At 43.6% G+C, this 25137-nt stretch overlaps 1 protein-coding gene across 1 annotated transcript; it reads left to right on the top strand.

Moving 5' to 3' along the window:
* The first annotated feature begins 9916 nt into the window (after positions 1-9916).
* On the top strand, positions 9917-24894 carry LOC148854055 (pyruvate dehydrogenase E1 component subunit alpha, mitochondrial-like). The gene is made up of 8 exons (XM_088982132.1): positions 9917-10770; positions 10878-10957; positions 12277-12354; positions 23189-23284; positions 23415-23486; positions 23785-23838; positions 23994-24059; positions 24525-24894. Exons 1-8 carry the CDS (start codon positions 10065-10067, stop codon positions 24567-24569), a joined length of 1197 nt encoding a protein of 398 aa, XP_088838258.1. The 5' UTR covers positions 9917-10064; the 3' UTR covers positions 24570-24894.
* The last annotated feature ends 243 nt before the right edge of the window (positions 24895-25137 follow it).

The raw sequence follows: 25137 nt of genomic DNA, 5'->3' as shown, positions 1-25137 counted from the left end.
GTTCATTACTTATGTCTGACCGTTTGCTTGCGGGTCTGCGACCGATGTGAAGTTTTGATGAATTCCCATATTTTGGCACCACTCTTGGAACTTGATATCCTCGAACTGCTTGCCATTGTTGAAGATCAGTACCCGAGGTAGCCCAAAGCAACATACTATGTTCTTCCAAAAGAAGTTTTGTATGTTTCGGGCTATAACTGTTGCAAGAGGTTCAACTTCTATCCACTTTGTGAAGTAATCTACTGCCACCACTAGGAACTTCCTCCCACCTATTGCTGGCGAAAATGGCCCTGGGAGGTCGATGCCCCATTGTGCGAAGGGCCATGGACTGGTGAGGTACTTGAGGTCGGCAACAGGCTGATGGTGGATATTGGCATGCTTCTGGCACTTGTTGCATTTTTTGACGAGCTTGATAGCTTCTGCCTTCACCGTTGGCCAGTATTATCCTTGTCGAAGTGCCTTTTGGGCGAGGGCTTTGCCCCCCAGGTGCCCGCTGCACAGACCTTCATGAGTGTCACGGAGTACAAGCTCGGCTTCGACAGGTCGCAAGCAACGCAGGTAGGGGAGGGTGTAGGACCGTCGGTACAACCGTTCGTCTATTATGACGTATTTGGCTGCTTGGCGCTGCACCCTCTTGGTTGCATTGCAGTCCGCAGAGAGGTTTCCATCTAGCAAGAAGCTCGCGAGTGGGTCGATCCAGCTCGGCTCTACTTCAAGGACGGGATCGACTTCCTCTGTCCCACCGAGAATGCTAGGCCGAGGTAAGTCCTCTATGCACACGGTTCTCATGGTGTTGTGACTCGTGCTGGCTAACCGGGATAGGGCGTCGGCCTTAGTGTTCTCAGACCTCGGGATTTGCCTGATGAAGTGTGACCGAAAGTTGAGCAAAGCCTCCTTTACTTTTGCCAAGTATGCGATCATAGAGAGCTCGCGTGCTTTGTATTCGCCCATAACCTGGTTGACCACAAGTTGGGAGTCACTGTAGATAACTATGTGCTTTGCTCTTACCTTTTGCGCAAGGTTCAACCTGGTTATCAATGCCTTGTACTCCGCCTCGTTGTTGGATGCCATGAACTCAAAGCGTAGTGCGTATTCCAATTTCGTGCCACCCGGGCCGCGTAGGACTATTCCAGCCCCGCTGCCCTACTGGTTCGAGGAGCCATCTACGTGAAGGATCCAGCACTCTTCATCCTAGTTTGCGCTTGGCCTAATCAGGATAGATGCCACACTGGCTGCTACTTCACGGGGTTCTGACTCTATTGGCTTGGGAGCTCCAGGTTCACCCGAACTAGGGATCTCGGGCTCAACCGGCCCAGGGGCTTCGAGACTGAATGTGCACTCGACGATAAAATCTGCTAAGGCTTGGGCCTTAATGGCAATTCGTAGTTTATACTGGAGGTCGTACTCGCTGAGCTCGATGACCCACTTCGTCAGCTGACCAAAAACCTCGGGCTTGAGTAAGACTTGCCTCAGAGGTTTGTCAGTCAAGACGATGATGGTGTGAGCCTGGAAATATGGGCAGAGTTTCTGAGTTGCAATTACCAGTGCGTATGCTAACTTTTCTATCTGCGGGTATTTCGTCTCTGCTCCCTGCAAAATTTTACTAACATAATAGACGGGCCGCTGGACCTGATCTACTTCTTTTATTAGTACCAAACTGACCACCTCGTCGCTTGCCGAGAGGTACAGTTCTAAGACCTTGCCCTCCTCGGGCCTAGCTAAGGTTGGCACAGTAGCGAGGTAGCTCTTTAGCTCGTCGAACGCGAGCTAGCGGTCTTAGGTCCATTCGAACCCTTTGCCTTTGATTGCCTTAAAGAAAGGCAGACAGCGGTCTGCTAATTTGGACATGAAGCGGCTTAGAGCGGCTATGCGGCCGTTTAGCCTCTGAACTTCTTTTACTTTTCGGGGTGGTCTCATTTCTAGGATGGCCTTTATCTTGTCTGGGTTGGCATCAATACCGTGCCAGTTGACAATGTATCCTAGGAACTTACCCGAGGTGACACCGAAGACACATTTGTTGGGGTTCAGTTTCATGCTAAATTGACGCAGAATTTGGAAGACAAAGTCCAAGTCTTGTATTAATTCCTGTGAGAACTGCGTCTTGACGACCATGTCGTCTACATAACATTCTATTTTTGTGCCGATTAAGGCCGAAACAGCTTAGTTACAAGTCTTTGGAAGGTCCCCCCAGCATTCTTCAGTCCGAAGGGCATGACCTTGTAGCAGTACAGGCCGAACTCGGTTATGAATCTGGTTTTTTCCTCATCGGACTGGTCCATCCTGATTTGGTTGTAGCCTGAGTAGGCGTCCAAGAAGCTTAGCAACTCATGTCCCGAGGTCACGTCCACTAGGCGGTCAATTCTGGGGAAGGGGAAGCAATCTTTTGGGCATGCTCGGTTCAGGTCGTTGTAGTCGACGCACATGCGCCACTTGTCGTTTGCCTTTTTCACCAGTACTGGGTTGGCAACCCAGCTCAGGTTATGGACTTCCCTTATGAAGTCTGCTGCGAGGAGTTTTTTGACCTCCTCATCGACCGCCCTCCAACGTTTAGGGGCTAAGTTGCGTTTCTTCTGTCTAATATATCTGACTACAGGGTCAGTATTAAGTTTGTGAGTTATAAGGTCAGGGTCAATACCGAGCATATCGGCTGTGGACCATGCAAAAATATCTAAATTTTGAAGTAAGAAATTCACCAATTCGGTTCGTAGAGGCTCCTTGACGAAAGCACCGATCTGTAGCGTTCGAGCCGGATCTGTAGCCGAGGTTGGGATCGCGACCGTTTCCTCTGTGGGCGAAGCTCGTTTCTCACCTGCTCCGAAGGCCGCTCTAGTTCGAGGTCGTCGGCTGCCTTGGTTTTTCCCTTCAGGGCAACAACATAACACTTTGGGGACTCAAGCTGGTCGCCCCGCGCTACCCCCACACCGAAGTCTGTGGGGAACTTCATTGCCAGATAGTAGGTGGAGACCATTGCCCGTAGAATATGCATAATTGGCTGTCATATTATGGCATTGTATGGGGAGGGGGTCACGACCACCAGGAAATCGTGGTTGAGTCTGACCGCGCAAGGCCATGTGCCGACTTCCACAGGTACTGTTATCTTCCCGAGGGGCCTGACTTCCTCTACGCTGAAGCCCACCAGAGGAATATTTGCGGGCTTCAGCTCGCTTCTCTGCAACTGTAGATGGTCGAATACCGACTTGAAGAGGATGCCCGCCAAACTACCTGAATCCACAAGTACGCGCCTGACTTCGAAGTCGTTGATCCTTAGTTTTATGACAAGCGCGTCATCGTGGGGGTAGTGGACACCTCGCGCGTCGTCTTTTGTAAAAAAGATCGGTTCTTCTGTCTTCGGCCTCTTTGGAGGGTTCTGTTCTTCTCGGGCTACCTTGTGAACTGACGTCCGGGTTGCTGTCGAAGTACACCCTACTACCACCGAGCCTCCCACTATCACATGGATGGTTCCCCGAACTGGCCTCTCTTCTGGAGGTTGTCGCTGCAACGCTTCGGTCGGTCTGCTACTGGATTCGGGGGCATCCTTTCTGTGATCCCCTTGCCGACCTGCCTTATTATTATTATCGTTATGTTGTATAAAATTTCTCAAGTATCCGCGATGGATGAGTCCCTCTATCTCATCCCGGAGATTATTACACTGTTTGGTACTATGACCGTGATCTCTATGAAAAATACAGTACAAATTTTTATTTCTCATTTGGATTACTCTTTAGGCGAGGTGGCCACTTCATGTATGGGGCGCCTTTGATCGTCATCAAGATCTCGGTCCTCCTTGTGTTTAACGGCGTGTAATCCGTCTGAACTGCTAAGGGAGCTCAGGACGGCTGGCTTGGCTTCGCCTCATAGGCCTGGTTTCTTCTGTCGCCTGGGTTGGAGGGCTCACCTTCGCTTTTTCTTTTCTCGACCCCACCTTCAGTTCTTTGGTTGATTTCTTCCTCTGTTCTCATGAACTTGTCCACGAGCTTGAGAAATTCGGTCACGGTCGCGGGCTGGTTGGCTACCATGTGCCATTTAAATTCCTTGTGCGTTACTCCTCTCTTGGCTGCCGCGAGCTGTACTGCGGGGTCTAATCACGGTATCTACAAGAATGCTTCATTGAACCGCTTGATGTATCCCCTGATGGATTCTCCTTCCCTTTGGACTACTCTGAAGATGCTTTCCTCAGTTCTGGGGCACCGTTTGCTGGTAACGAAGTGTGCGGTGAAGACCTGCACGAACTGGGTCCAGCTTCTTATTGACCCAGGGGCTAGGTTCCTGTACCAGGTGCGGGCCACCCCCCTGAAGGTGGTGGTGAAGGCCACACACATGCATGATTCACTGGCCCTAGCAAGGTGCATTTGAGACTAGAAAGCATTGACGTGGTCGTTGGGGTTAAAGGACCCATCATACTTGTCCAAAGGTGGGAGCTTGAAGTCTCTGGGCATGGGGACTGCCAAAAGTTATGATGTGAGTGGGGAAGGAACTAAGAGAATTGGGTAAGCTTTTACCTCATCCGAGCTCGTCTCTTCCTTACCTTTGAGCTCGGGCAGGACATGGGTGGCAGTTTGGCAACTTCGACGGTGCCTTCGTTGTTGAGTGGGCCTGGTATTGGCACTACTGGCCTCTGTGTTGCCGAGCTCGATGGGCCCGAAATTTTGGTAGTCTGCTGCTAGGGCACTGAATCGGTTCTCTATGAGCGGGAACTCAGGCTTGGAGCGCCGAGGTGCTGAATTTGCAGGCGAGGTTCCCGACCCGCCTGTGAGCTGCGAGGCAAGGGTGATTTTCCTTTCCCTTCGGCCTAGGGATGAGGCCTGGCTGTTAGGGGGGTTCTGGAGTTGGAAGGCTTCTCCTCAGTGAGGGCGTCCACCCTGAGGGGAGGCCTTAACCGGCTTCGGAGTGGGGTGCCGAGGTGGAAGCAGTGACTAGTTTAGGGGCAATTGGGGAAACTGCTGCTGATAGTGGTGTTGAGAGAGGTGGTGTAGTACCTGGTGTTGCTGGAGTTGATGCTGCTGGAACTGTTGCATTTGGGCTTGCATTGCCCGCATGCATTGGATTAGGTCGTCGAACTGGTTTTGGTGTGTCGCCAGGGGGACAACAGTTAGTTCAACAAAAGTTGTTTCGATAGGGAGTGGAAGAGGGGTAACGCACAAAGAATTCAAATGGCACATGGTAGCCAGCCAGCCAGCGACCGTGGCCGAATTCCTCAAGCTCGCGGACAAGTTCATGAGAACAGAGGAAAAAATCAACCAAAGAACCGAAGGCGGGGTCGAGAAAAGAAAAGGAGAAGGTGAGCCCTCCAACCCAGGCGATAGAAGAAACCAGGCCAGGGAGGCGAAGCCAAGCCAACCGTCCCGAGCTCCCTTAGCAGTTCGGATGGATTACACGCCGTTAAACACAAGGAGGACCGAGATCTTGATGACGATCAAAGACGCCCCATACATGAAGTGGCCACCTCGCCTAAAGAGTAATCCAAACGAGAGAAATAAAAATTTGTACTGTATTTTTCATAGAGATCACTGTCATAGTACCAAACAGTGTAATAATCTCTGGGACGAGATAGAGGGACTCATCCATCGCGGATACTTGAGAAATTTTGTACAACATAACGATAATAATAATAAGGCAGGTCGGCAAGGGGAGCACGGAAAGGATGCCCCCGAATCCAGTAGCAGATCGACCGAAGCGTTGCAGCGACATCCTCAAGAAGAGAGGCCAGTTCGGGGAACCATCCATGTGATAGTGGGAGGCTCGGTGGTAGTAGGGTGTACTTCGGCAGCAGCCCGGACGTCAGTTCGCGAGGCAGCCCGAGAAGAACAGAACCCTCCAAAGAGGCCGAAGACAGAAGAACCAATCTTTTTTACGGAAGACGACGTGCGAGGTGTCCACTACCCCCACGATGACGTGCTTGTCATAAAACTAAGGATCAACGACTTCGAAGTTAGGCGCGTACTTGTGGATTCAGGTAGTTCGGCAGACATCATCTTCAAATCAGCATTTGACCAGCTACAGTTGCAGAGAAGCGAGCTGAAGCCCGCAAACACTCCTCTGGTGGGCTTCAGCGTAGAGGAAGTCAGGCCCCTCGGGAAGATAACAGTACCTGTGGAAGTCGGCACATGGCGACTAGAAGCATATGACAAATAGACAAACGGAGAGGAATTACGTACCAACCTCGACCTACTGGATGAGGTAAGAGACCTCGCGCACATCCGGACAGCGGCCTACCAGCAAAAAGTAGCTCGGTACTACAATGCTAGAGTAAAGAAGCGGAGCTTCCGAATCGGAGACTTAGTTCTCCGTAAGATCATGGTGCCCGAACCCGGCGTGGGAAAAGTTGGACCAAATTGGGAAGGGCCCTACAGAGTAAAGAGAGCGCTTGAGGGGGCATACGAGGTCGAAACCTTAGAGGGCAAACAAGTACCCCAAGCGTGGAACATCGTCAACTTAAGGCGATACTACCTATAGACCACCAAGCGAAGTGGACGAAATCGCTACCAGAGCCCAAGGGCCAGGATGCTGAGCTAACGAAGGAACCTCGGCATAGGCAAGCAAAGAAAAGTCAACCAAGGGTTCAGGTGAAGCGGAGACTTAAGTATTAAACATCAAAATAGGTCGTGCGAGTACAGTAACCCAGGCAAGAAACAGATCGGGCATATGATTAGTTCGGCAAATACGGTCGACGTGGGAGAGAACAACCAACACTTAACCAAAAGAAAAGTCATTCCATTTCAATATAAGGGAGTGTACATTTCGAAAAAAAAATTTACATTTCACAGGCCCGAAGCTACTTCTTCATTATCAGAAGGCACTTCAACGATACCTGAAGGTCCTGCCTCACCCTCGGAATCTGGCTCACCATCAGCAACGTTGGCCATCTCTTGAGTTATGCGTGAAGTGGATATGGCACTGATATCAAGCTTGGGGTACGTGTTCCGGATCATCCATCGGCTCAATTTAAAACCCCTTCTGTATGAGTCCCCCATCAGGTCATCAAAGCGCGGCGAGGCGATGTATTCATCGACGGCCTTCTTGTTGGCATCTTCGATGCCTTGAGAAAAGATCTATGTCCTCTCCCTAATGTCCTCTTGAAGGTGTTCAACCTGATGCTGCAGATCCAGCCTCAGGTCTGCCATGTGCTTCACAACAACCCCCATGGCCTTGGCATCTCTCTGAGACCTCGCCTGCCTGGCCATAGCACCACGAGCAGCCTCCTCAGCAGCACGAGCAGCTGCCTCAGCAGTTCGGGAAGTCGCCTCAGCAGCATGGAAAGCCTCTTTGGTAGCTCGCACCTGCCTCGAGCTCCTCTCCACCTTGGCCGCCAAGGCATGGATAGAAGAGTTCACCTACCAAAAGGAAAGAACAAGTGATTAAGAGAACGATAGCAAGAGGGATAAAAGCAAAGAAGCCCAACAAGAAATCTGACTCACCACCATAGCATGAGTAGCAGCACGACAGGCGACCTGGTTCAAAGGAAGATCGGTCCACGCCGCGACCTCCTCTGGGAAGGTGGCCTCCCTACTCTTCTGAAGAGCGTAGTTCGACGACAGTACGCTCCTGAATTCCCCTTGGGCTCCCTAGGCTGAGGGCCCAGCTCGCGTATAAGCGGACCTAGAGTAAGCGGGAGCTCCCGTGTGAGTAGTCTCGGCATAAGGGGCCCCTGCCGCTTCTTGCATTGGAGGATCCACCTCAGGCTCCCTGGGCGGATCCTCTAACGGGTAGTCTAGTACCTGAGGCTCCACATCCTTGGGCAGCTCGGACGAGTTCGCTTGGCGACTCGCTTCCTCCTCTTCATGCCTTGAAACAGGTGCCCACTGCGAGTCCTTTCTGAGTCCATCACACCTGCTAAAAAAAATGAATTCGACATCAGAAAAAATGAAAGAACAAAGCAAAACAAGAAACCTCTGAGCAAGGAACCTACCCGAACTCAGGCCGGCCGCAATGAGCTTGGCCTCCGTCAGATATTAATGGCATTTTAGCCCTAGCCATGCCCATTGCCGGAGGCCCTTCACTGTCTCTTTATCAAGCGTAACACCAGAGTCAGGGGCAGCCATCCCCCACCCGGTCTGAAATGGCCACCCTAGTACACTTCGCACCCCGAAGTAGTCCTGCTTCCACACCGGGACTTTGTTAGGAAGTTTGTGTAAGAGCTTAAAACTCGGGTGAGGAGACAGGTAATACGCCCGGGAAGGGGACCCGCTTGTTTCTTAAGCATTAAAATAGAAGAAAATATCTCTAAGTCTAAAGGAAAGCCCTGTTCGCAAAATAGGAAGATTGTCCCCACCAAGTTACGAATGGAGTTTGAGTGAAGCTGGCCAACAGTAACGCCGAAGTGATTAATGACCTCGACATTAAGGGGTGGAAAGGCAGTCGCAGCCCCGCGTGAGCTGCTCCCGGAATATCATGATCTCTTCAGGACCGTGTTTCCAAGGAAAGTTACCCAAAGGTATGAAGTAGGCGTACTCCCCAGGCAAGTTGTAATAGGTAATAAGGGATTGGAGCCCCTCCGGTGTCATGGTCGAGGGACCAAACCTGTCTAACATCCGACTTCGACGAGAGGTAGACGCCGAATAGCCCAAAGCGGCTCGGCTTACGGGCTCAAACTCTTCATCAAGTTCTACCTCAGGTTCGCTAAGGCCATCGGGGGATGCAAACTAAAAGCCTGGACGCGAGCTGAAACTGGAACGCGAGCTCAAGATGCAAAGCATAGAAGTGACAAAGTGACGGATCCCCCACTATTTATACCCACAGTGACCGAGAACCAACAATGCAGATCAAAGCCAATCGGACGACCCGTAGTTGCGCTGACCGCACATCCCCTAAAATCGAGACGTGATTGGCGCATGCCTTTCTGAAACTGACGAAACACTGACGCACGTCTTCCCGAAATTGACAGAACGCCAGCGCACGTCTTTCTGAAACTGACAGAACACCAGCACACATTTTCTAGCATTAAAAACGACAGTTCGAAAAGACCCGCTGTCACGTATTCAAGAGGAACGCAAAGTTGCATAAATGAACTAATAATACAGGTTTCAAAGATTTCTCAGAATTATGTGTTCATGAACCGTGGCTGCTTATCTCTGAATTGAGCATTCTTTTTTCCTTTCGAAGAAGATGAAACAGTAATAGAATGAGCATTGTTTATCCTCTCACTGTCGCTCTGCTATATCTCTTTCCATGTTATATCGAAAACTTTGTTGAGGCAAAAACAAAGACAGACAATTGTTAGGGTTAAAAGCACATTTGGCTGGAATCTTTTTTGTCATTTTTCTCTTTCTTTCACTTTCTTCCTTTAATATCAATGGTCTCCAAAACAGGTACAACACGAAATGTGTCCGAACTCTTGTAAATAATCCTTTTGTTGTTTTCTTTTCCTTCTGGCTAGTTCTGATACCAACATCGGGTAATGGCTCATCCAAAATATCTCTAAACGAAACGGGTAGAACGTGAGCGTGCCCGAAGTTGTAAATAATCATTTTGGACGTTTTGGTGATGGCGAAAAGCTGAAAGGAGAGGTAGTGATTCGGGCACCTCTCTTCTTTACGAACCAGCAACAGGCACATAGTTAAAAAACTCAACAGGTATTTTTGTCTTTTAAAACATATAATATAATATAGCTTATGTAGTGTTAATGAGATGCCCCTTTATAAAAATTGGATGTGCCCAAATCATGTAATCCCATTTTGTCAGAAAAAGAGAAACTATATTTTCTTATTTTAGTTCTTCCATTTGTCAGTATTTTCAATTATATAAATAAATTTATGAAAATAGAAATTCTCTTGATCCTTCATAATTGACGAAAAGAAGGCAGTGCTAAAACCGTTGGATTGGAATCGTTTTTAATTGTCAATTTAATAAACTAATAATTTAACAGAAATTTGGATTTCTGTTATCACTTTTCCACCTCTCTCCACCTTCCCTTCTGTCCGGCAACCTCTCGCTCTCTGCTTCTAAATTCTAATTCTAGATCCCCTCGCCCCCTCGCCCCCTCCTACCAAGTACCATCCTCACAACGAACCAGTCAGAAGAAGATTTATCAATCAACCGATCAAAAACCACACTATCAGACGAGCGGCATGGCTCTCAACCAAATTGCCTCCTCTTCTCGTTCCAAGCTCCTCAAACCCCTCTCCTGCTTTTCCTCTTCTACATCCCTCCGCCGTCCCTTCTCGTCATCCTTCGATGACAATACAGTCATCACCGTCGAAACTAGCGCTCCCTTCGTCGGTCATAACATCGACCCACCCTCCCGTTCCGTCGAAACTACCCCAAAGGAACTCCTTGGCTTTTTCAACGACATGGCGGTCATGCGCCGTATGGAGATCGCTGCCGACTCCCTCTACAAATCCAAGCTCATTCGTGGTTTCTGCCATCTCTACGACGGCCAAGAAGCCGTCGCCGTAGGCATGGAATCAGCCATCACGAAGAAGGATTGCATCATCACCGCTTATCGTGACCACTGTATTTTTCTCGGCCGGGGTGGGACCCCCTTCGAGTCTTTTGCTGAATTGATGGGTCGTAAAGCTGGATGCTCCAAGGGGAAGGGAGGTTCCATGCATTTTTACAAGAAGGAATCTGGGTTTTATGGTGGACATGGAATTGTTGGTGCACAGGTGCCACTCGGGTGCGGTCTTGCCTTTGCCCAGAAGTACTCCAAGGACAACACTGTGACGTTCACTATGTATGGTGATGGTGCGGCCAATCAAGGCCAGTTGTTCGAAGCTCTCAATATGGCCGCTCTTTTGGATCTACCTGCAATTTTGGTCTGCGAGAACAACCACTGTAAGTAATGAAGACCCCAAGAAAGAATTGAACTGCACTTTGGTTTTAATTTTCCATCTTTACATTGTTTCTTATACGTAACTTTGCCAAGGATTTTGGTTTTGCAGATGGAATGGGGACGGCAGAATGGAGAGCAGCTAAGAGTCCAGCTTATTACAAGCGTGGGGATTATGTTCCTGGTCTGAAGGTGAGATTGATTCAATTTTCTTCTTCATGTCGTGAATGTTATGTTGAAGCTCTGTGCGTTTGAGTTTCCCATTTTCAATTTTGTTGGATAAGTTAAGACATTTTTTTTTCGTAGTTTAGCACTTGTATTTTATCTCTACTTACAAATATGAGGTTTTTAAAGTTGACTTCTGATGAGTGCTCTGTTTATTCATTTGGGAATATACCTGTGCATAACTTGCAATATGTGATGAAGTGTTGACTTGTTGTGAGGAGAAACATTAAGCGTGGCCTTGGCGAATGCATTAGTTGATCAAAGTGCATGGAACAACTGAATAACTGTTCATAAGGTGTCTGATGGTTGGCAATTGTACTGATTAACTTTGTGATAGGTGTTGATGGGGATGAGAAGTCTCATCTTAGATTAATCACTTGAAATGCTGGATGACTATTGCACAAGTAAATTGCCGGTTAGAAAAAGGGTGTCATGCACTTGAAGTCATGGTTTTAGTTTTCCTGTTTCTTTTTGCCATTTCATAGGACTGTATTTAGGCTTTGTGGAACATCTGTCCTATGATATGCAGAATTTCTGAACCATAGATCGGAACATCCCTGGTTTTCTCATGTATTTCCGTATGTACTTAATAATGCTTCCAGTTTTATAACCTGATATTTTGGTCTAAACTGATGTCTGGGAGGACAACTTTTGCAGTATTCTCCTTTTCTATAAGAAACGGGAAGAAGTAAATATTTGGTTGAAAGTGTAATTGCTGGCTTCTTATGAAGAGGAGGGAGGCCACCATGGCTTTGGATGACAGTAACTGGTCCTAGTGGTGGCATCTAATCTTGCTCTTCTGGAGTGAACAGACAATGGAACAAAAGATCATATGTATTTTCAATTAGTCTGGTCCTAACAAGGGTACTATGTAAGGAGGACAAGGTTAGATGCCTATACATGTCTGTCAGACCTCTAATGTGATAGCTTCATGCAGGTTTACTGTTGCATCTATGTGAACCAATTATCTCCAATATCAATATCCACCGCTTCTTTCTTGTGAATTATGAACTTATCCTAATATCTTTCAATTCCTGGTAGCTAACTTGTGATTGGCAGTATTACTTATAGAGTATATTATCGTCTTATTAAGTTCTATGAATTTGCATCATCTTTGGTGGGTTCCATGAGGTTGTGGTATTAGTGGATGAATTCCACAGTTTTCTTTCAACTTGACAGATGAATATTAGGGAAGTCATTGCACAGTTGTTAAACAATTTTTGTTTTTCTGCTTAGATGCTATCTCTTTTTGTCCTTGGTTTCTGAATGTCTTGTACATGTAACAGGTAGATGGGATGGATGCTCTTGCTGTTAAGCAGGCATGCAAATTTGCCAAGGAACATGCTCTGAAGAATGGACCCATTGTGAGTACATCTATTAGGTTATTATTCTTTTCTTTTGCTTCTTAAACTTTATTTGGTTCCATAACTGGCTTTTCCTTTAGAGTATGAGATGTTTCTTAGTCATGTGAAATGATGCCATGAAATAACAGAGATAGATGATTTTGTCTCTTTTTTTTTTTATTGAATGGTATCATTCACATTGTTTGCACCAAGTTAATTGTTTCATTCGTTTTAGTTATGTAGAAAATAGATGGTGCTTAGCAACTTAATTAACCAAATCATGAAGAAGTATCCAAATAATTAAGCTCTAAAGTAAACCATGCCATGTTATAGCTGTTGCTAGTAATATTTGTGCCAAAACACGGACTTATTACTCTTCAAGGACAGCCTACTTATTCACTGCAAATAAATGTTTTCCTTATTTACACTAGTTGCCATTCATAATGGCTGGTTAAACTTCAATTAAACTTTTTCACTTCAGTTTCATGTTATCTTCATTCGTTTCTTTTGTATTTGTGGAAAATTTGGTCATAACGTTTCATGTTTTTAGAATATTTTTGATCAATGTTGATGTTTTTAGAATATTAGAGATTGACTTGTTTTTTGTACAAATCATAGGGAAACATAAATGCTTTCATGTTTGGGAAGTGTGATTGCTTCACAAGCACATTCTATCTGAATCTTTTCCTTAAAAAGTAATATCTGAATGTGATTTCCCTTTTTTACTTGTAATGAATGTGAAGAAGTGTGACCAGCTACTCTCAAGTTAAACAAATTAAAACAAAGGAGTAACAAGTTTGATCATTGGTATAGATATGGACATATTAATGGTTTTGAAACCCAGCAGAACTACTATTCCTGGATTAGTGTCTGACAAATTTTGCTTGAAGTGAATATTTTTTAGAAGTAATTGGAATTTAAACATTGCCAAGTAGTCTTCAATCTTGCAGTCTTGAAAGCCAATACGATTTGGAAGTAAAGGGATCTACCAAAGGATGGGATAAAAATATAAAATTAAATGTGTCCTGGACATAATTTAGGCATGTAGAGCTAAATATTTGCTTAAATTTCAATGGTATAACTGGGTTAGAAAAGCCATTACCCTATTTTGGTCTCAGCTATCTCTGATCTTGGGAGGGATAGACTGTTTATGGACCTAACCTTTGACAGTCTCTTGAACAAAGTGGTCACTTCCAGGCTTGAACTTATTTGCATAAAGAGGCTGCACAATCAAACCAGGCGACATTGTGTCTCCTTTAGATAAAGAAGGTATGCATATGAGGGGGAATGAATTAATGAAACAGGGAAAGAAAAGGCATTTTTTATTGATATAATTTGCATTAAATAAATCTAAAGGATAGAAGTGGCTGGTTCTAGTTCCGAGTCTTCTGACTAAGGCATTTGATTACTAAGTGAGTGGGTTAACCAGTGGAACAGGGTGCTGGGAAATTAAGAAATAAGATTTCAAAAAACGAGTGTATCTGAGATGAGGATGCTAAGGTGGATCAGTGGTAAGATCAATCCCAAAACAGGCTGACTGATCTAAACAGCGATTACACAAGCCATCAAGACAAGGAAAAAAATACATCTGATACATTACAGTTTCTAAAATCTGCTGTCACAGACAACCAAGAAATCAATTTGCCCACTAACTTCTGGGTTAGGTCCTCCAGACTTAGAAACTTGTTGCTGAACACCCTTCTATTCCTCTCGGTCCAGATACACCACATTACAGCACTTGGAATCATTTTCCATAAAGTCTTCTTTTTCTTGCTCCAGCCCACAATATGCCAGCAGCATAAAAGCTCTTTTACCGACCTCGGCATCACCCAGCAAGCCTTCAAGGACTTGAGGAGGTGGTTCCACAACTGAGCCGAGAACGGGCAGTGTAAACACAGATGATCAATACATTCAGCACTGCACCCACATAAGCTGCAAGACTGGTCCAAAATCTGAATTCCCCTGCTTACAAGGTTCTCCTGGAAAGGCATTTGTTAAGAGTCATAGTCCAAACAAGGAAACTGGCTTTAGTTGGACTGATAGGATTCCACACTTGCTGAACTGGGAAATCAGGAATACCCCTCCTACCAATCCTAGCCGCCAAAGATTTAACAGAGAATATCCTGTCAGGATTCCACTTCCAATGCCATTTAACCTCCGTACTAAAGATGCACTGCCTCATTCACCTCCCAATCAAAGAGATTTCTACGGAAAGAGGGAGTCCAAAGAACAGAATCACCAGATATAATATAGCACTCAACAACTGAGGCCTCTTAGTCTGAAGCACACTGGAAGATGAGGGGAAAGGATTCAGCAAGAGGAACATTTGAGCACCAAGGGTCCTTCCAGAATTTGATCCTATTACCATTACCAGCCCTGACTGAGATCCCCCTGGCCAACTCTGGAAAATGCTTCATTATCCCCTTCCACAGAGAGTTACCCCAGTTAGGAGGGGGGTCCCTAGATCTCCAATTTCCCCAGCTCACCATATTTGCTAGCTATGAGAGATCTCCACCAAGCATCAGATTCTACAGCAAATCTCCAAATCCATTTACATAGGAGAGCAGAGTTAAAATATTTCAGTTTCCTTATACCTAACCCCCCTTCAGATTTGGGAAGACAGACTTGTTCCCAACTCACCAAGTGCACTTTTTTCTCCTCCTCCCAGCCTCTCCAAAGGAAATTCCGTTGAAGCTTTTCAATCTGATTTGCCACCTTCTTAGGAATAAAGAAAAGGGATAGGAAGTAGGTAGGCAAATTGGAGAGAGTACTCTTAATCAGAATCACCCTCCCCCCAAAAGAAAAGGTATTTAGCCTTCCAAGAAGCCAGCTTCCTTTCCAATCTCTCAATAATTGGGTCCCAAATAGCAAAGGAACCACCACTCACCCCAAGCAGGAGTCCTAAATATTGGGAGAGATTCAATCTGACAAGCCAGAATACCAATGCACTCAGGTAAATTGGAAACAAGTCCAACTGGGATAATTTGGCTCTTATTCCAATTAACTTTCAAGCCTGTAATCACTTCAAACCAAGAGAGAATCCCAAGAATTAGCTCCACCTGAGAGGGGGAAGCATCCACAAAACATACTGTATCATATGCAAATTGAAGAATGTTCACCTCCTCTCCCCTCGACACCATTGCAAAACCTTCCCAATCCCCTGACTCAGCAGCCTTCTTGTAGAAAAGAGTGAGGATCTCCATTACACATAGAAATAACAGAGGAGATAGAGCGTCTCCCTACCTAAGACCCCTAAAACTATCAAAGAAACCTACAGACTGTCCGCTTACCAAGACTGAGAACTTTGGGGAAGTGATACATACTTTCATCCAATTCCTCCATTTCTGCCCAAAATTCATCTGAAGAAGCACAAGGTCTACACATCTCCAGCTAACATGATTGTAGGCCTTCTCAATATCAACTTTACAAATCAAACCTGGAGAGTCTTCTTTTTTCCTAGAATGAATGAGCTCATTGGCAATAAGAACTGAATCTAGCATCTGTCTACCCAGAATAAAAGCACTTTGGTTATTTGAGATAACCCTACCAAGAACTGCTTTCAATCTTTCTACAAGGACTTTAGATAGGATTATGCAAAAGCTATGCAACAGACTAATTGGCCTAAAATCCTTAATATCCATAGCACATTCAATCTTTGGAATGAGAGTTATAAAGGTAGTATTCAGACTTCTCTGCAATGAACCCCTCTCAAAAAAGTCATAGAAAACATTCAATAAGTCCTGTCTCACCACGTCTTAGCATTTAATGTAAAAGAGATTTGTAAGACCATCGAGCCCTGGAGACTTTTCATTAGCCAACAACCTGATAGCTTCTTTAATTTCCTCCTCAGAAAAAGGTCTCTCAATGAAAGAAGACTGTTCATCACTCAACTAGTTAAAAGAAAGAGATCTTGGAAAAGGTCTGAATGCCCAAGATTCCTTATACAACTTCTTGTAAAAGCTAGTTGCCACTAGCTTCATATCAGACTCAGTGATACCTACCCTGCCCTCTCCTTCCAGCCTGGTAACTATAGAAGCTCTAGCTTTGGCATTTTCCATTTTGTGAAAATAATGTGTATTCCTATCCCCCTCTTTCAGCCACGCCACTTTGGCTCTGTCTCCATTTAGTTTCTTCTGCCATTGCCAATTTTTCAAACTTTAACTTAGCATGAAATTTTTTTAATCTGAGCTCCTCAGTAATAGGTCCTAATTCTTCAGCTGTGTCAATCTCCTTAATGGTACTTAGTAGAGTCTTCTTCTCAGTATCTAGATTCAAACTTCTGTCCACTTTCCAAATCTTTAGCTTTGCTTTAATGGCTCCCAATTTCTTTGCTAAAATGAATGAACTGGTACCTCCCACCTGCATATCCTCCCGAACAGACTTCAACAACAGAACTAGAGAGTCATCCTCAAACCCAACATTCTCTAATTTGAACGGAACTTTTGTTCTCTCTCTAACACCACAAACCAATTGAATGGGAATATGGTCTGACACTGGCCTTGGAAGGGCAATCTGCTTAAACTCCTAAAAAATATCCTCCCAGTTAGAAGTAACCAAAAACCTATCCAGCCTCACTAGGGTAGGAAGGTCTTGATTGTTGGTCCAAGTATACCTATTGCCATGAAGGGGTAAATCTTGAAGCTCAAATCTGTTGATAAAATCAGAAAATTACACCATTTCCCTTGATCTTCTTCCCCCTGAGCTTCTCTCCTCCCTAGAAAGAGTGACATTAAAGTCCCCACAAATAACCCACGGGCAATCCAGACTTCCCCTAGCCATTGCCAGCTTCTCCCAAAACTCCTCCCTCCGACTTCGGTCATTAGGACCATGCACATTAGTAATCTGGCACACATTGCCATCTGCAAGTTTCAAGACAAGAGAAATTGAAAAAAGTCTAATATGATGAGAGATCAAGTTGCAAACAGTCGGGTTCCACATACTCAATAACCCCCTTGCACTACCAGCTGCTGACTTCGACCTCCACCTAACCTCCCCCTCCCCCGCAAATACTCCTAACCACTCCGACCTCCACAGATTTCAATTTAGTTTCTTGGATCAATACCACTTTTGAACCTGAACTTTTTAGAGAGTCACAAACTACCAGCCTCCTTCTCCCTAACCCCAGCCCCCTAACATTCCAAGATAATATCTTAAGCTCCATAACAAACTAGGAACAACAGAACACTTGGCACTTAAGCCTTTCTCTCCCCTTCCCTCACTCCTACCAACTTTATCATTAAGGTTCCAAGTCAAGCGTAGCAATTCTCTACATTTTTTAGATTTATTGCCCCCCTTTTTTACTACAGGTTTCCCCCTGGCCATACTCATTCTTTTCTCTACCCCCTCCAAGTACTTAATTGTTTCCTCTTCCAAGCCTTCTAGGGAGATCCCCCGAAATTTTCCCAATCCCATCAACTTAGAAGAAACCCATGACGAATCAAAAACACTTTCAAACTGCTCCCCTACCTGGTTCGACTGATCCACTAACAGATTGTTATTCTTCTGAGACTGCCCAACCATGGCAGCAAACCTATCCGTAGCACAAAGTTTGCTACCTCCCACCTGTGGCCCAGCACCCTCAAGAATACCTTCACCACCTGCAATTTGATAATCTGCAGCCACCATCACTATCGGATCCACCTCCATCAACTCCTCTTCCTCTCTTAGCACCGCTAGTTGGTTGGACTTTAGCTGAGTCTCACCTGCTAGAGTAGACGCTTGGGAAGGCCAAGATTTCACAACACTAGTGTAGGGATCTGAAACTCCCTCTCTGCCCTTCTTCTCCCTACTAGCAGCAGCCCCCTTCGTTCCTGAAAATCCCGAGCCTCCCCAGAACCCACACCCTGAAGACCACCGCCAACCTGAGGACTGAAATTTGGCGTTGGGGTCGTCCTTCGAATAGAGGATGAACTAGACTCAATATAACCATTGAGCCTAGGCCCAACTTCCAGAATAAAAGGTTGAAGAGTCAATTGGGCTGAATAAAGCATTCCAGGCCCATTAACATCATCCGAAGTCCCATGGTCCCACTGAGACTCGAGTGGGGGAGGCTGACAGCCCTTCTAACAATTCTCTGGCGCACTAACTTCCCTAGGGGCCAGCTAGAGCTCTGCAAGGCATTCTCTAATTAAGGCTTTAATGGCCTTAGTACCCCAAGCCTGCCCGCTGCCCCTCAGATTTGAATTTTGAATCTCCTTCAAGCTAGATCCTGGGTAAACCCATATGTACCATTTGAAGTCACCAACATCGGACGGCTCAAAAGAACCCCCAAACTTGCATCTTCTTCTCTATCTACGGTCATTGGAGAAGCAACTCGCGTGTCCGTCTTCTGATACCCCTCTGCTACCGAAAAATCGGGAAGCTCACTTTTGCCGAACTCTCCTTGTCTCCTTTAAGGACATCGCAAGACAGCCCTTCTCCACCTCTCCAACTTCGAACAGACGACAGAACTTCTTGCCAGATCTGAACCGTGAAGACCACTTCCCTTGCTACCACTTCAACCTTGCTCGGAATTTGGTTTCACTTGCGGATTTTCATTCTTACCCACTCGCAGGTCACAATCTCCAGCGGGGAATCGTCCGTGTCTATAAAACCCCCACAAGCATCCCCAATAGCCCTTATGACACTTGGGCACCAGAGCAAGAGTGGCAGGCCATGAACCCTAATCCAACATGACTCCAGGTCCTCTCCTACTTCGAAGGGATCAAGGTAATGGCATCCCGCACTCGCCCCCCACCAATCCAGCAAAAGGGGGTTTCTTCCCATCTGCCACAGACCTTGTCTTAAAACCCAATCCGCACCAGCTCTTGATGGACAAATAAGGAGGAATAGACCATCCGCCATTTTCTTCACTCTCACACCCCCACCTCTCTACCTCCTTAATCTCTACCCCCCATCGGAACCTACCCACCAAACAGTTCCTCAAAAACTCTCTTCTCGCAGTCACCCCCTGAGGATCCATTGCTACCACCCTATTACCATTAACCCATTTCACCTCTGACTCCCCAAAAGTAGGCCATACCCCCGCCACCACCACTTCTCTGTAAGAAATATTGCATCTTACCCTCCCTTCATTCTCCAATCTACAGAACCAGGCAGAAGCTTCCCATCTTCGCTTCCCCCCACCTGCTCTATTATAAGAGAATCCGCGCTCCATCAATAACTTCAGAAAAGAGACCCTTCACCAGCGAAGCAGATTGAAATCATCACTGCATTGAAAAAACCCTTCATACACAAATCTGGTGTCGTCGTTGGAGAAGAAGGCGATGTCAAATTTCTGGTATGCGTAAGTTGGTCCATGATAAGCCTTGATAAAATCTGATTTAGTTTCATCACCAAGAGCGGAATAGTTGCATCTTGCATGTGTACCTCTTCATGCATAACTCAAGGTGGTGCCCATGGAGGGTTGCCTTGCTTAAGCACCTAGATATTTTGTACATGGTGCTATTTTAGATTCTTATATTCTTACCTTTTTGAGATTATAATTGTAAAATAGATATTATTAAATCCACATTATTCATTATATGAGTTAAAATACTAGTTTTTTCATTATATTCTTTTTTGTTATCAACACTCATGTTGGTTTATACTGTCTTGAACCTTGAAGTTTTCAAAGCCTGAACTATAAGAAAGGAAGAACTTAAAATTTTTTCCAATCAACATATTCTTCTTTTCCCATGCTTTTTTTTCACCTAGGACAACAGCAGGGGTTCAACCCTTTATCTTCTGAATTTTCTTTTATTTCTTCTTTTTCTTATCATGAATATGTTGATTTTTATATGTTTTAATCTGAAGTCCATACATTTTTTTTATGAAAATATAGATAATTACTAATGAAAGATGGTTGCTGGTTGCTATGGAACCTAGGGAGTTACACTAGGATTTGTGATTTTTATTAAAAAAAAAATCCATTGCCTAGGTGATGCCTAGACAGCCACCTAGGCGACAAGGCACCTCCCTGTTGCTTAGCCTTGCCTTGGTGCCATGAAAACTATGATTCAAAGGACTTAGGATTAACCTGGTGCTGGTAGGTGACAAGATGAGGGAAAGTTAACCGAGATGATTTGGCCATGGGCTTAGATGGCTGATTAGTCAATTAGTGGACCATAATGAGTTACTTTGATGCAGTAGCTGAAGAGTCAAAATTGGAAATTTTTGAAATTTTATGTATATCTGCATTTTTGGGTAACAAGGGTATTTTTGTCACTTAATAATTTTATGTGAGGTCCTATGACAAGGTATGATTTGTCTTCTTATAGTTTGTTTATGTTTAAAGTTTCAGAGTCATTGAATGAGTAGGATTAGAGTTATTAGGTCTTCTTTGAATTGAAATAGGATAATGGCAATTCAGTTTGAGTCGTACTAGGATTCTTATGAGTGTCTAATAGTTTGAACCCTAGGATTATTATGTGTCTAGAGTCTATTAATATATATGGACGTTCTACACAAAGATCAGTGGAATCTATTGAGTTTTCTTGAGCTTATGCTGATTATGGTGAGTGATTCTAGACACCTTGTAAATGATTCCGGGTATTCTCTCTCTAGAGTCTCTACCTCTCTATTTTCCTTTTCATTTCTTCAAGTAGCCATTAAAGCCTCAAAAACAATAAATTTCTGATCGAGGAAGATTATTCAACATTCTCAAAGGGATGGAATTGAGCTGTTCCTACATCATACACTGTGCAAGTATAGGATAGGGTTCCAAAAGAGAAAGGAAAGACTAAACAAAATGTGAGCTGAAGTAAGAAATGATCCAAGGATTTAAAAAACAGAAAAAATTGATTCTTGATAGAGCACAATGATGGGACAGGATTTACGTGGCTGACCCCAAATAGTTGGGATTAAAGCTGAATTAAGTTGAGTTCGGGTGGATTAACAGCTATGGTGGCCCCTCCTTTTGATGGCCGGAAGAGATGCCATACTACCACTGCCTATGGTTGAAGTGATCTATGCTAAATACTTATCATCCCCAAAAAAGTGATCCATGTTAACTGACCAACCAGCATTTGATTTTGTCTTTATTTTTCGCTTATGAAGGATTAAACTAATTGATAGTCTTTTTGATGTCCTGGCAAATGTGATATCACTTGCATAGGACTAAGAAGAAAGCATCCAGATTGGCATCTTTATGTGATGGGGACCAGTCCAGGCATTATAAGACCTATTCTCGTAAGAAGGCCAACAAACAAGTTCTGATTTGTCATGGGGAGGACTCTTGGGACTTGGACCAATCTGATCAGGGACATTTTCGTCATTTTGACCAGCCCTATGTGGACCTAGGCCATAGCATCTTGTTCTTCTAGTTTGCTAGGGCTTATCTTTCAATATTTATCTTATTTGGTAGAAAGTTATTGTCTTTCTTGATGAACAAGACAAAGAATGGTATTTTTGTAATTATTATGAACAGTATTCCTAGCCACACAAGTCACTCTATAAATAAATGTATTTTCTTCCTTTTGAAGCTAATGAAGATTTCTTTGGAGCTCTCTTGCAAATTTTCTGTATGGAGTGACTCCTACAAACCCTAGAGTGATTCTAGGACCCTTGGAGTGATTCCTTGGGATTTCTCTCTTTTTTCTCTAACCTTCTCTCTCTCTCTCTCTCTCTATATATATATATATATCTGTCTATTCCTCTCTCTTTATGTCTTGTGATAGTTTATTCCAGCCTTACTACATCATTATGTGTAGGTAGCATTGAGGTAGTGAATGTCTAGAAGCTAGCCCTATATTTAGCCCCCTGCTAAGTTGGGCATTTGGACATAGCTGTTCAAATGAAGAATTGATAAGATAGTATCTATGGATAGTTATAAGGCCAAACGTATTATACTTGTGTGGGTCATTCATTTAGTTTTGTGTTTCTGGTGCTTTCAACCATCCGTACAATTTAGCGATGCTATTCATAATTTGGTTCATGCATCCAAAGGCTCCGATTCAAATCATAGAGTTCAAAAATAATCCATCAATTATTGTTCAAATCTTACAGATCTAGTTGTAAAAGTTATACTTTACCTGATTCAGTCATAAGAAGCAAGAAGGCATCATCATCAAAGACAAGCTGGCTGTTGGAGTTACAGAGTGGGTTAAAAAGAAGTGGAAATTAATGGGGTGTTATTTGACCCTATGATTAGAGGCTAGCAAGTGGTTGCTAGTTTTACACCCTAGGCAACCTTTATTACTGCCTTGCAAGAATGAGAACCACCAGACACAATGGGTGAAGGTGAACCTTGATGTCTTTTACTATTGTACTCATCTCTCTCTTTATTCTAATAAATTGATTCTGTTATTGATAAAAAAAAAAACTTGATGACTTTTATGAAAGAAGGGAGTTCGAATGGCTAACTAGGGGTTTAGAAATTCAGCTTCAATGGGTGAAGAGAAGTGCAAATTCCTTTGTGGATACTCTAGCCAGGTGGAGGGTGTTTGTCAGGTGGTTATAGAGAGGTTAGATGTATTGGCATCCAGAATGAAACAGGTTATTCAGATGGATTGTAAGATTTGCTGATTCTTGTTTAGACAATCTTGCAATAGAAGTGATTGGGATGGTTGACTTGTTTTGAGTGACTTGTCTTTGAGCATCTAAACCTTGACCTTTTCATCCTGTATGGCAGGTTTGCTCTTATATTTATGGTTTATAGGAAGAAATGTTTTAGCTTATTAAGTATTTTCTGTTAATTGCTAAGAGTTTCTTAGTGATTATTTATCCAAAAAACAGTGGCCTAGTGATTACTTATCCAAAAGAAGAGTGGCTTAGTGACTACTGCCCGTATTAAAGATTGAATACTGTTGTGTCCATATCTTAATTAACAGCCACACTAATTTCAATCAAGCTGATGCCTTGCCTTGTGAGTTTTCAGATTCTTGAAATGGACACTTACAGGTACCATGGGCACTCCATGTCAGATCCTGGAAGCACCTATAGGACACGAGATGAGATTTCTGGAGTGAGACAGGTTGTTAATTTCACAATGTTTAGCTTCTAAATTGAATTTTTTTTTGATAAATCTTCTAAATTGAAATTATTATTAATCTTTGGTCATATGAACTTAAAGTTACCTTTCTCCTCTGGCTTGTGATTTACAGGTGCGTGATCCAATTGAAAGGATAAAAAAGTTGATAATATCTCATAACCTAGCAACTGAAAAGGAGTTAAAGGTATTTATTTTGCACAGATTTTAAATGTTTATTTTTGGTGATTTTAGATTCTTGATTTTCAGGGCTAACTTTATTTGTCTTGTCTGAAATCTGAATGGGTTTTGTCTGGATATAGAAAGCCTTTTTGATTGTTGTCTGCATTTATGTTCTCTATTTATTACTTCAAGGTTGTAGGTTTGAGTATTGAATTATGTGTTTCAACAAAACCCCAAAGTCTGAGCATAGTTTTGAGCTAGGAAATAAGGAGGAAACTCATTGTGTCAGAAGATTGAATTTTGCAATAATTTTCTTTTTTCAGGATATTGAGAAGAATCTCAGGAAAGAAGTAGATGAAGCCATTGCTCAGGCTAAGGTAAGAGGCCATATGTTGTGGATATTGCTGACTTATTCTACCATAGATCCTAGCTATGGTTCTGGACATGTATATTGGCTTTTCCTTATAGGGCAAGATTTTTCATTGTTGACCTAGTTCTGTTATCAATGCCACTTGTTTTCTCATGTTTTCAGGAAAGTCCCATGCCCGATCCTTCTGAACTTTTCACCAATGTTTATGTAAAAGATTTTGGACTTGAGGTAAGTTCCATTTCTCTGCTATCGTTCTTTCTTAGTATGGTTATGTTTATCTGTTTTAATGAGAAACAGGGAGAGACTCATGGCCATGTTTAGTTTGATAGACAGTAAGAGAGAAGAAAGTCGAGGGAAAGTTCTTTTTTTCTCAACTTTCTGTTTCTCTCTTACCTTCTATCAGACCATATACAACCTAAACACCAAAAACAAGGTGGAAATAAAAAAAAAAAAACTTAAATAGAAATACTTGGTTGTATGTTTTTAGATGGGTTTATAAGAGGTGTTTTCCTCAGAGTTCAAATCATTTTTTGAATAGTAACAATTGTTTACATTTTTACAGATAAATATATTGAAAATAATGATTATTATACAAATGAAATAGTAATCATGTTTACCATATAGATGGAGAACATTGGTTGGCATTAATTACAGAATAGAAGAGTTAAGACTAACTTGGCTCCCCTTGTGCAGGCATTTGGAGTAGATAGGAAGGAAGTCAAGGTCGTTCTTCCCTGAAAGGAATCGAAGTTTCAACTTTCCACTTTCAAGGACGATTTAACCAAATTCCAAGAAATAAAAGGTTAAGCGGCGGTTGATGATTATTGGCTTTTCCCATCCTCAAGAAAAAAGGAAACTCCAAAGGATAAAAGAGTCAATAGCTGGACTGAATCAAATGGGCTCCATTTAGAGTATTCTGGATTTGATTTTTTGTTTTTTGTTTTAAATTCTGCCGCAGGCTACGCAAGAATGAATTTCAATATGATATTGAAATAAAAGTATTACAAATAACAGTTTTGGGAAAGAAATAATAGTTTTGATTTTATGTTTCTCTTAAAGAAAATTTCCAGAGGTTTCATATTCATATATGATAATTGAAATTCAACTAATAATTTCAAACCACTTCCCCCTATCTTTTGTTCATCCCGCTTCAGGTTTGCACTACAAACTAACAGAGCCCGAGCCTAAAGAAAGAATGCGTTGTGTTCGCCTGCCGTAGAGTTACAGAGCCAGGTGGTCGTTTGAATGGGCAATATTTCTGTGGATGGCGGAAATTTTCTTTTACAACCATTTGAAAGTGTCGTCT

This window comes from Nelumbo lutea, chromosome 4, assembly GCF_056320005.1.
Source record: "Nelumbo lutea isolate HS-2025 chromosome 4, American lotus-T2T, whole genome shotgun sequence".
Classification (NCBI taxonomy): Eukaryota; Viridiplantae; Streptophyta; class Magnoliopsida; order Proteales; family Nelumbonaceae; genus Nelumbo; species Nelumbo lutea.
This window is presented reverse-complemented; position numbering and strand designations above follow the sequence as displayed.